Genomic DNA, 13,223 nt, shown 5'->3' on the forward strand with positions numbered 1-13,223 from the left:
AAAGTCTTCAGCAGAGCAAAACTTGGCAATTTTTCCACTCCTTTCTGAATGCGGAATTACACAAGAACCTTAAACTCCTGGGTGTTCCCTATACGATGTAAAAAGTTGATTTTGGATTCTTAGAGAAAATTTCCATTGAACTTTCCAATATTTCTTCTTTTGGGGTGAATAAAGCAACTGAAAGAACTTTTATATTTCAGAAATACATTTACAGAAATAGATAGTTTCGTGGCAAGTCAGCAGAAGTTGTCATATGTAGGCACACGCTTTGTGCAACTGAAGAATTTTTTACCTTAAGAATTTATTTTTAAATGATGGATAGAAACTCTGCACCCAAAAAGTGACCTAGTAGAGATTCTGAGAAAATGCTCCTAACGTTAGCATGATAACTGCAATAAAACCACAACTCCATTACACTCTCATCATAAGTCTTTACAAATTTTATCTGTACAGGTCCAAAGTCAAAGAATCACAGAATCATCTAGGTTCAAAAAGAAATTGAAGATCATCCAATCCAACCATTAACGTAACACCGACAGTTCCCAACTACACCATATCCCTCAGCACTTTGTCAACCCTACTCTTAAACACCTCCAGGGATGCGGACTCCATCACCTCCCTGGGCAGCCCATTCCAACACATAAAAATCCCTTCTGGAAAGAAATACTTCCTAATATCTAGGCTAAACTCTCCCGGGCGCAACTTGAGGCCATTCCCTCTTGTCCTATCACTTATTACTTGGTTAAAGAGACTCATCCCCAGCTCTCTGCAACCTCCTTTCAGGGAGCTGTAGAGGGCGATGAGTCTCCCCTCAGCCTCCTCTTCTCCAGACTAAACACCCCCAGTTCCCTCAGCCGCTCCCCGTACGACCTGTGCTCCAGACCCTGCACCAGCTCCGTTGCCCTTCTCTGGACACGCTCGAGTCATTCAATGTCCTTTTTGGAGTGAGGGGCCCAAAACTGAACACAGGAATCGAGGGGCGGCCTCCCCAGTGCCAGTGCAGGGGTCAGATCCCTTCCCTGTCCCTGCTGGCCACACTATTGCTGACACAAGCCAGGATGCCATTGGCCTTCTTGGCCACCTGGGCACACTGCTGGCTCCTGTTCAGCCAGCTGTCAATCAGCACCCCCAGGTCCCTCTCTGACTGGCAGCTCTCCAGCCACTCCTCCCCAAGCCTGTAGCGCTGCTGGGGGTTGTTGTGGCCCAAGGGCAGCCCCCGGCATTTGGCCTCATTGAAACTCCTCCAGTTGGCCTCAGCCCATGGCTCCAGCCTGTCCAGGTCTCTCTGCAGAGCCTCCCTGCCCTCGAGCAGATCAACACTCCCACCCAACTGGGTGTCATCTGCCAACTGACTGAGGGTGCACTCGATCCCCTCGTCTAGATCATCAATAAAGATGTTAAACAGGAGTGGCCCCAACACTGAGCCCTGGGGGACACCACTCATGACTGGCCACCAACTGGATTTAACTCCGTTCACCACGACTCTTTGGGCCTGGACATCCAGACAGTTCTTTACCCAGCAAAGCGTGTGCCCATCCAAGCCACCAGCAGCCAGTTTCACCAGGAGAATGCTGTGGGAAATGGTGTCAAAGGTCTTACTAAAGTCAAGGTAGACAACATCCACAGCCTTTCCCTCATCCAATAAACAGGTCGCCCTGTCGTAGAAGGAGATCAGGTTTGTCAGGCAGGACCTGCCTTTCATAAACCCATGCTGACTGGGCCTGAGCATCTGGTTGTCCCGCATGTGTTGTGTGATGGTACTCAGGATGAGCTGCTCCATCAGCTTCCCTGGCACTGAAATCAAGCTGACAGGCCTGTCATTTCCTGGATCACCCTTCCAGCCCTTCTTATAGATGGGTGTCACACTGGCCAATTTCCAATCTGTCAGGACCTCCCCAGTCAGCCAGGACTGCTGGTAAATGATGGAAAGCAGCTTGGCGAGCACCCCAGCCAGCTCCTTCAGCACCCTCGGGTGTATCCCATCCAGTCTCATAGACTTGTGTGTGTCTGTGTGATGCAGCAGGTCACTGACTGTCTCCTCCTGGGCTGAGGGGGGGTCGTTCTCCCAGTCTCTGTCTTCCGGTTGAGGAGACTGGATTCCCTCAGTACAACTGGTCTTGTTATTAAAGACTGAGGTAAAGAAGGCATTAAAGACCTCAGCCTTCTCCTCATCACTTATCATGTTTCCTCCTGCATCTAGTGGGGGATGGAGATTCTCCCTGTTCTTTCTTTTGCTCTTGACATAATTTTAGAACCATTTCTTGTTGTCCTTGACTGCTGAAGCCAGATTAATTTCTAGCTGGGCTTTAGACCTCCTGATTTCCACCCTGCATAGCCTCACAGCATCTTTGTAATCACTGTGAGTGGCTAGCCCCTTCTTCCAAAGGTCATGAACTCTCCTTTTCTCCCTGAGTTCCTGCCAAAGCTCCCTGCTTAGCCAGGGTGATTTTCTCTGTCGCCGGATTCTCTTACAGCACGTGGGGACAGCCTGCTCCTGTGCCATCATGCCTTCCTTCTCAAACAGTGTCCAGACTTCCTGGACCCCTGTACCCTTTACCCCTATACATCTCCCAAAAGATTCTGTCAAGCAGGTGTCTAAACAAGTCAAAATCAGCTCTGTGGAAGTGCAGGATGTCAATTATGCTTAGCCCTTTCCTGGCCTCTCTAAGAATAGAGAACTCTGTTATTTCATGATCGCTGTACCCTAGTCAGCCTCCAACCACCACATCATCCACCAATCCTTCTCTGTTTACAAAGAGGAGATCCAGCAGGGCATCTTCTCTGGTTGGTTCACTCACCAGCTGTGTCAGGAAGTTATCTCCCACACATTCCAGGAATCTCTGGGACTGGTTCTGCTCTGCTGTGTTTATTTCCAGCAGATGTCTGGAAAGTTAAAGTCTCCCACAAGAACAAGGACAAGTGATCTTGAGATTTCTCCTAAATGCCTATAGAATATTTCATCCACCTCTCTGTCCTGGGTGGGTGGCCTATAGTAGACCCCCACCACAACATCTGCCCTGTTGGCCTTCCTCCTGATTCTAACACAAAGACACTCCACCCTGTCTTCACTACGTTTGTACTCAAATCAATCTTAAGTGTCCCTAAAATACAGCACCACCCACCACCTCTCCTTCCTTGTCTGTCCCTCCTAAAGACCTTGTAGCCATCAACTGGCACACTCCAGTCATGGCAGACATCCCAACGTGTTTCTGTAACAGCCACAACATCATAATTTTCCTGATGCATCATGGCTTCAACTCCTCCTGTTTGTTACCCATGCTGTGTGCATTGGTGTAGATGCACTTCAGATGGGCTGATGTCCCCAGCACCTTTTTGCATTCAGAGGTCCTAAGGCTGGCCTGACCTTTCACTGGTGTTACCACAGTTACTGATCCATCAATCTCCCTTGCATCTTTGTTGTGCTGCATGTCTCCATCCCTTGTCTCCACTGGGATGTCAGGGTGAGGTTCATTGCTGGCACAACAGCCCGAAAGCTCTGGTAATCTACCCTGGAACTTATATCTGGGAGTTCCAGTTTTGTCCCCTTCCCCCTTCTCCTGGAGGAGCCTCTTTCTTTCCTCATCCTCTGCAAAGGTTGTGAGGAAGACCAGAGACACTGATCTTCTAAATAATATTTCTGTAACTATGTGGTGTAGGTAGGTGCATGTTACAGATCTGCTATCAGCTCTGTACTGTTTATTTCTACAATAATGCTCTTATTTATTAAACTGGTGGATTCTAAGCTGAATATTCAGAGCTAGTAAAGCAATCTTGAGTTTGAATTTTACAAACAAATATCAGTTATCCAGAGGAGCTTCAAATCAGTGAGTCATGTTACTTTGCAGCTGGTTCTCTTGAGAAATGTTGCTTAATCAGACAGTCAGCTGGTCAGCCATGAATGTTTATTCTGCAAAATACTGCTTCAGGATGAAAAACATCTTGCCTGAGCCACAGTGTCCTTCTGTAACTGTAAGCACATCATATGAGCCCATACAATCTTGTAAGGGAGTCACAGAAGATGATCTCATTTAATGATCCCATCAGACACCTATCTTTTTAAACTCTAAATTAATTTCAGTTATTCCTTGCCGGAAGACATAACTCATAAGTCAGGGGCTCCCAACTCACTTCACAACATAAAGAAATCTACCTGAATATAAATAAACCCTTACATATTTGAAATGAATAATGAGACATTGCCTTGCAACTTCCAGTGTGATCAATACAATCTGCAGTAATTGGGTATTTTTTAACTTATTTACCTAAATAAACAAATCTGTGTCTAACAGGATCTTTGCTTAACTATGAAATATAAAAGATTTTCTGAGCTGTGGGAAGAGACAGTAATAAAAATATTCTGAAATAAAAATCATTCTGAAAGAAAAACATTCATTTATCAGTAAAGACAGCATTTAAATATGAGTCAGCATGAAACAGACACACACAGTTCTTACAGGTAAGAGCTTTTTTTTAAGGTATAATAAGAACATACCTTTTTCCTGAACTGTAACAACTGAAAAAAATCAACAAATAAAAAACATGAGAATGTATAGACTGGACTAAATTTTATATCTTTTACTCCTTTTTTCCTTTTGTATGTTAAATTAAATGTTTAGTTTTTCTTCCCTGTGAGCTCATGAAGCATGACGTTTATGAGGGATGTTGGTGTATAATCCTTAACACTAAGTAAGTCGCACTCTACAATATAATTTCAAACCAAATGAAGCTGATTGCTTTGCACAGTTGGTTTTGGAATAATTTAGAAAACGTTTTCTTCAGAAAAAAAACCAGCTTTCTGTAACAGAGCGCACAGAAGCTCACAAAGTATAGGTATTTCTTAAGCAGCAAAGAGGAAACTCCCTCCTGTTAAAGAGGAAACTACAAGTACTTTCCTCTCAAGCCTCTAATGAACACTGGCATAGCTGGTTCGTATGGGAAGATGAGAGCAGGTAGTGAGATAATGTGAACATAACAGTTTGGAATTTTACAGGGAACAGTAAACATCTGACTTGGCAGATGATATTTTGCTCTTAAGAAACAAAAAATTCATGAGATCCTGATTAGGCAGTAGATTGTACATGTTTTCCAGCCATCTTTAATTAAATCAGTCATTAAAACACTTATTTGAAAGTAGTGAGGCAATTCAGCAGGACTAGAAATAAAAAAGATTTTTATAAATGTCTTATCGTCTCCCCAGCCAGTCAGTCACATACATAAAGCACACATATAGTTGGGTAAGCAGCAGACAGCTGACTAGAGCCAAGGCTGACTTCAGTAATGCAAGCATACAACAACTGAATACAAAAAGACACACCAGTTAAAACATGACTTAATATTGTTTAAAACATCATTCATTCATTAGCAGATCAACTGCAGTGAAAAACACAGCATGAAATACAAAATTATGGTATGTCCTATAAAGGTGTATGTTTTAAAGTTATATTATAAAGGATAGAAATTATCTAAGTAGTATAATCTGCCTTGAATTTGCTCATTTTCAATAAGAAAATGAACTCTCTTTTGGAAGAAAAAAAATCAGACTTCATTCCAATATTGGTAAATACAGTCATACAAGAACATACAAGTATCAGAATGCTCAATGAGAACTCAGATCACCACTGTCACTGTCCAGAATACCTAAATATATAATCAGAATAGAATTTCACTATCCATGTGCCAGAATAACAAGGTTTTTAAAACACAATAGAGGAAAATCCATGGGGAACACAGAAAGTTAGTACAGTGTTATTTATATGCACTGGTAGTTTTATACTGCAGTCATTTGCTGAGTTGAGAAAGTTCAGCTTGCTACTCCAAAGCCTGCACAATGTATTGTATTACTGCTATAATACCTTGCTTTTGGAAGCTTTTAAAAACGTATCTGAAACTAAAAGGAAAATAAAATGTAAGACTGTGGTGACATACGTTAATGATTCAAACAAATCCATAAAGTTTTACAGTCTACTCAATTCTCATTACAGTAGAGGCTGAAGAGTGGCTTAGCTGCATAGTGAAGAACTCAGAACTTGTTTCCCAGTGTATCTGTGCTAAGTGCATGTCTATAGCATAATTTGCTTCAAGTTAACTACACAGATGCATAAATTTATTAGTGACAGAGATATGTGAACTAGGATTTTAGTCTTAATCACGGAATGGTTTCAGTTGGAAAGGACCTTAAAGATCACCTAGTTCCACCCCCACTGCCATGAGCAGGGACACCTTCCTCTACACCAGGTTGCTCAAAGCCCCGTCCAACACTTCCAGGGAGGGGGCAGCCACAGCTTCTCTGAGCAACCTACCACCCACACAGTGAAGAATTTCTTCCTTACATTTAAATCTTTCAGTTTAAAACTGTTATCACTTGTTCTACCACTACACGCCCTTGTAAAATATCTAGAGGAGAAAGATTTAGAGCATCTTTCTATGTCCTCTGCATATAAAAATTCCACTGCATTAAGAAAAAAAAAAAAAGAGGCAAAAAGTTGAAATGTTTCCTCTCCCTGTCCCTATCTCCCAAATCAGGTTGTGGGGTTTTTTTTCCCCATGTCTTGAATGTGCTTAGGATCAGTCTGAAGAATGTAGTTCAGGAGTCTGAAAATCTCTAAAGGGGTGGCTTGTTTCAACTGATGTTGCAAGCTGTGTCTCACCAGTTGCAGACTGACACTCAGTTGAACTGTTGTCTAATTTAACAGGGTTTTTTTTCTCCACAGATGCTCCACAGGTCTGGGAAGAAAATTAAAAGTATATGCATGGGCAGAAGTGCTCCTTGTGAAATATCTTAATTAAATATCAAAAAAGGGGCAATGAGACTAGTTTTTTACACAGACTTAATTTCCAGACATTTAGCGCTTCCCTGGCAGGCCAATAAAATCACCATAATGGTAAATATTGAGGGAAAAAAAGGAGATTACTTCTTTTGCTAGGGGTGGCACCTAAAAGCCACATATGATTAAACAGGTTTAAGTAAGCATTCCTGAGGTCTTTTTGAACTTTTTAATGTGTACAGAAGTGGGAATTCTTTTTTTCTGCAGTTGGCCAGATGGCCCTGACTCATTCTGTCAGTCACAAGGCTAAAATGATTTTTACATTAACAACAACAAAACCTTGAAGCCATAAGTCTCCCTCAAATACCTCCTGCTGAAGAATTTGTGAGCAGTCATTTGTTCTGTTTAATCTTGCAAGCTGCTTTTTTTTGATCAATGCCTTGACTGTAAAAACCCTATTTCTGTTATCAGAGCTATGCACATACAGTTCATTTATCTCTTCATTTGCCAGAAAATTGTAGAGAAGGCTCCAAAGTGATGTTCCAGTTTGCACTTGAAGGCACTGGTATACACAGGGTACTCAAACAGCAACCACCATAAATCTCAGCTCTGTGGGCTGATGTTCAAGGGGCAGAATGAAACAGAAGCATCTGTACTTCTGTCATGTGACTTCCTCATCACTCTGTGAATACAGATACTGTATACAGAATAAAAGTGCTCCAGTAACCAAGCCATGAAACAAATTATTAAGCAGTGAGACAGGCCCTTTGATAATTATTGATTATTTTTAAGATGTCTGTAGGTACATATATAATGCATCCTTAGCTTGTATACATATTATTTTTATATATGTATGTATAAAATACCTGTAATACAAATATTTATATAGGTAAAAGTCTACGGTCTTCACGTTGCTAAGACAAATCTAAGACTAAGGATCCATTCTTTTCTGGTCTTGTAACATTCAGCTAGGATTCCAAAAAAGTCAGTTAATGAGATTTAAAATGTACCCATGTTTTAATATAATTAAAACAACCATTTGCCCTCTTAATGCAATACAAATTATTCTTTAATACAGGCCAAAAGTGTAGTTTGAATTATCTCAATTATTGCAGTTTTGGCTTACATTCAGCTATGTAAGAAAACCTCTGCAGAAAGCTGCCAAGAGGAAAATAAGATAGAATTACTTTTATTTGAAGTACAAACTTACATACCTTGGCCTCCGAAATATTAAACCATATTGTTGGCAAGCCAGTCCCACAGTGGGAGTATAAACAATAGGCATGAACCTTTCGATGTCAGAAGTCAGCACTTTATAGAAAAGCTTTTCATTTCGATCCTGAAGACTCATAAGTAGAATATATCTGTGGAGAATTACATATAATTAGACAGACATCAAGTGAACATATGAAGTAAGTTTTGAAATACAAAGGTGTTTAGATAAGTAATTAAAGCTATGTTTGTTCTATAACAGCCTCTTTCTTGTTGAGTGTATTTAAATGCTTCCTTGTCTTCAAAGCACAAATGATTCAGATACAAAGGATAGCAAACTGCTTGAGACAGAGAGAAGCTGAAACCATCATAAAGTTGACAAACTCTACATACTCAGGAAGCTAATCCCTCCCGGGTGTAAAACACTATGCTGCAACTGAGTATTTGGTCTGTCAGAACCTAATCTTTACCTATCAGTCATACCACTTGAAATGAGAATATCATTAAATAAAACTTAAACAAGCTTACTCTTGCCTCCAAAAAATTAAACTAAAAATGTTAGCTTTCTCTGCTCTTGCCTCGAGAGAAATTTCTTTTAAATCCAGAATAATATTTCAAATAAATACTTCACCTGAATATTTCAAAAAGAAAGCATACACATATGGCCCTTCGTCCCTGAAGTTTATGTCTGTAACAAAATCTGCAGTGTTTTATCTCCTAATGGATAGCAATTTTTTTTTTTTTTTGCATTTGAATGTTTTATATTTTTTTAAAAAGAAAACCAATGAGAAAAAAAAATCTGAGAAATGAGAGTGAAAAAAAGTTCATGCTTAGCTTGATGTCCTTCGTCTCTGATGCTGAATAAAAACACTACTACTCCAAGATCCTAAGAGTCCAAACTGAGTCTATGAGTGACTTCAATTTATACTAGTTCACACAGGTATGACTGGTCACTTTGTGAACACTTAATATTTAGGAATCTGATGATTCTAAACCTCACTTCTTTAGCTTGATTTAACCTCATCACTTTAACTTATGTATACAATTTATGTAGGTCGGGGTTTTTTTAATTTACAATGGATTACTAATTACTTATACTCAAAAAGTTTAATATGCCTATCATTTTACTAGGCAAGTGTTGAGGAAATGTATACAACACATTCATTCCAAAAGCCTGTAGGCTTGTGTGCTTGAATGATTCACATGAACTTTCCTTCAACATACTTATGCATCACATGCACCAATAAAATCTAATTCATACTTTTGGAGCCACAAACATTGTCAGTTAACTATCTAACTAAGAACAGTTTAGTAAAGCTGCATTTGTTTCATTCAACCTTAGCTTGTATATTCCTTTATATCGGGGAATCATTTCTTTCACAATCTGCTATATAAACCTTTAAAAAGCATTGTAGGCAAGGGTAGTGCAGGCAGTGTGGCAGCCAATGACTATAATGAGGTGACAGAAGTGAGGCAAAACAATGTTCCTTCCCTTTTGTCACTAAGGGTACTTTAGACCCTAAACAAAGACCTAGAAACCAAAGAGTTGAAGATGTACTCTAAATACCATCACCATGTGGCACCCTGAACCACCTTCCATCATATACATGAGTTTTAAACATTCTCCAAGGTTAAATTAGACCCTGCACTTGTAGTTCTCAGCTACAAATGTTCATACATACTAATTTTCATTCCTATCATTACATTTCCCTACTAACCTTTCATTTTCCCAGTATTCCATTATGATAATAGCGTATCTTTCAATGTCCTTGAATTATTGGAGCATTTTCTTTAAGAAAACCTTTCTCCTGGGGATGATTATCCCAACATTTACCTTGAAATAGAATATTATTCACATATAGTTATGAATACATTTGAAGACATTCCTTTTGTTTCCAGAGGATCTCAAAAGTGATGTTAGATAATATCATGCGTACTCTGGCCTGCTGTATACCAGAGATTGCAAGCATCCATGCAAGCCACATCACTGTTTCAAAGCAGTTGCCTGTGTATTTTTTTTCTTTTTATTGCTTTCATTTAAAATGAGATGTGGCTACTTAAGACTTTACTTTGAAATAATAAGCTACTTTTCAGTGGCAGGTATAAAATACCTCTTCTTTCTCAGCACATAACTTGCTTAGGGATATCAACTTTCTCAAATATTCATTCTTAAGGAGAATATCAAAAATGCTTCATCCTCAATGTGGCATTGGTTATAATGCATCAGACAACAAGTATGCATCTTTTAGCAACATCCAACTAATCTACACAACTAAAAGCATGAAGTGTTTTTTTCAGCACTGTGTTGTAGAAGGAGATATAATTAAAATGCGGTCTTTAATGGAATCTTTTACTGAAGGCCACATTTAATTGAAAACATAGTGAAAACAAGCAATAAAATACTGAGAACAACCATTTGTGCTATAAAAAGGGATAAAAATATAATCTGTCCTCAGACAAGGAGTCTTGAATGAAAATTTCAGATAAGAGTTTGCAAGGATGAAAACCAAGGCCTGGCAAGTAAGAGAGGGTATTGCCAAACATCCAGATTTTAGTATGTTACTTTACCCTCCCACCTTTACCAAAGAACTTTTCATGCTAATCTGCTATTATGAAGGGAATGAAATGCAGTAGCAGCAAAAGGATATAAACCAAACATCATCCAAAACCCAAAAGAAAACTGATGTAACTACCAGAAAATTGTTGATGATTTCTTAGGTTAACTGGCCCTACTATCACTGGCATGCATTTTACATGGCAAAATGGAATGGCTAAAAAAGAAACAAACCCAAAATATGTTTGCTCTTATCTTGCAAAACATGAGAGCACATAAAGGAAAGTGGAAGGAAATGCTATTATTTTAACCTGCTAAGATACTTAGCTCCATTACTTTGCAGCATCAGTATCTATACAGAAATGCTATTAAAGACTTAGAACTTTAAGAAAAAACAAAATAACACAGTGTTCTCAGGAAAAGTGATTTGATGGCACCTCTCTTAATGTTCACACATCCAGTATAATATTTTACCAGTGTGACTCTTAGAAGAAAGAAAAGCCCAGGGAGAAAAAAAAAAAAAAAAATTACTTGCAGAATCCATCACAGCTTTTCCAAATTAAGTCAGAGGAATAGAATTATTTCCTGTTATTGGCTTCCTTTTTGCCAAGCATACCAGGAATATATTTGCTGCTGTTTCACATTCATTTTTTGTATGAAATCTTGGTACTTCAGAGCACAGCAATTCCATGCTGCAAGTCAGCAAAGGAATTTCAGCAATGCCAAAATATGTCATGCCATGGTACTATCAGCTTCACTTTATGAATTTACATACACTCTCTTTTCAATCAAAACCAAGCTACAATCCTGCCAGTGTAAGATGCTGTCATATACAGCATTAATGTTTCATCAGAAAATACTCTCTATTTACAGTATTTAACAGCTTCCATCTCTGCAATATTCAAATGTTTGTATTTAATCTTTTACATTTGGATATAAAATGCAAGGTATACACTCACTATCAAATCCAAGCTCTAGGAGGAAAACAACAGCTTCCCTTTATCTCTTGCTCCTATGGGAGCAAAGACTATGTTAGATGCATACTCCAAGAAATTTTTTTTTTCTAGAATTAGTACATTTACATTCAATAGAAGGCAATAGCTCATGCTCTTATGCCAGGTTGTCCTTGAGCACCTGCCTGTGTAGGGAGCACTTGAGATTTTGATTCAAGTTCCAGTTAAAACAGTTAACATCTTCTGGTATTCTCCATCACTGAAGGTATTCAAGGAGCAACTGCAGCAGGATCACAGTCACTTTTCATTTTAAAATGCTTCAATACGAGTGTAAGTACAGGAGACCAGAGTTCGCATTTTACCTTGAAGGACTGAGCTCATGTAATGCACGTGTTCTCAGAGCAGGATCTCTATTGACATACTCCATTAAAATTGTCAGACACTTGACTTATAAACATAGCTGCAAATCACATTTTGCATGTGCAAGTTTTTGCATACTGAATTCACACAGGCATTTTATCTCTGCAAAGGAGCCCAAGATGTCGCGATTGACAGTCAAAGGAAGTATCTTCTGCATGCAAATGTTACCAAGTCTTTCAATCAATAGTCTTAAATGTAACCCTGCACATTTTATTTGGCTAAAAACTGGAGAAAACACCACAGCAAGATAATGCCCCACTAATGTAAGAGGAAAATACCTTTTTATCAAAGCACAGCATTACACAAATAGTCAATTTAGGACTGGTGGGTGTTCACACAGAATACAAATATGATTCCTTAAAGAAACAATTTCATTTGGAGGGGACTCATGGATATATAATTTTAAGTGCTTAAGGGCCAGCCTGATTTAATTTACACAAATTTGCATTGATCCAAGATCACTCCTGAAAGCTTATTTCTTAACTGCTATGGACCTGCGTTATGAAATCACAGAGTAGCCAAGGTGGGAAGGGACCTCTGGAAATCATTGCCCAGGACCATTTGCCCAGGACCATTTTCAGTCAGGTTTTTAATATATCCAAGGATGAAGGCTCCAGCCCAGCTCATCCAGCATTATAAATGGAGCCAAACTACTTATTAAGACTATAAGAGGAAGAAGATGATACAACTACCTGGATCAAAAATTATGATTAAGAAAATACCACTGCCACACGCCATATAATATGACTGGGTAATAAATATAGCTTTTAATTTTTTTTATTATGTTACTTACTAAATTCTTAATTGAGGTATTTTGAATAGTGATGTTAGTGAGAAAAAAGCCCAATATTTAATAGTTTCTAGTTTCAAGTGAACCAAAGACAAGTTTTCTCAGCTGAAGTACATCACCAAAACCCTATTAACATCAGCAAATTTGTTCTGCAAAGCTGCACAGTACAATATAATGTTTATACTAAAAAAGGCATTATACTAAAAACTGGGTTTACGGTATAAAATGGCAAGCTACAGTCTAATGCTCAAGACACATGGATGCAATATTGTAATGTTTGCGATTCTGTTTAAAGAATGTCTGGTCACAGGAGCAGGAAACAAATTTCTTCCTTATCCAAGTATTTATTTGGAAAAGAAGACTCACAGGTGGGAAATAATTATATTGAGGTTTTGTTTAACTATCTATAGACATTAAGCTTAACAAGGACAGATTTGGATAACAATTATCTGAAGCAAAAGGCTTCTGAAAAGCCTTTTATTTACATTTCTTTATAATAATATTTATATTTATTTATACTTGTGTATTAT

General features: G+C 38.8%; 1 protein-coding gene across 2 annotated transcripts in view; it reads right to left on the reverse strand.

Moving 5' to 3' along the window:
* Window positions 1-13,223, reverse strand: part of ME1 (malic enzyme 1) — a 226,460-nt gene that overhangs the window by 128,244 nt on the left and 84,993 nt on the right. For both annotated transcript variants that reach the window (XM_026845283.1, XM_026845282.1), the window contains one exon: window positions 7,979-8,128. In XM_026845283.1, the coding sequence (XP_026701084.1) occupies window positions 7,979-8,128 (150 nt within the window). The remainder of the gene's footprint in view (window positions 1-7,978; window positions 8,129-13,223) is intronic.

The sequence above is a fragment of the Athene cunicularia genome (genome assembly GCF_003259725.1).
Source record: "Athene cunicularia isolate RWA chromosome 3 unlocalized genomic scaffold, athCun1 chr3_part1, whole genome shotgun sequence".
Lineage (NCBI taxonomy): Eukaryota > Metazoa > Chordata > Aves > Strigiformes > Strigidae > Athene > Athene cunicularia.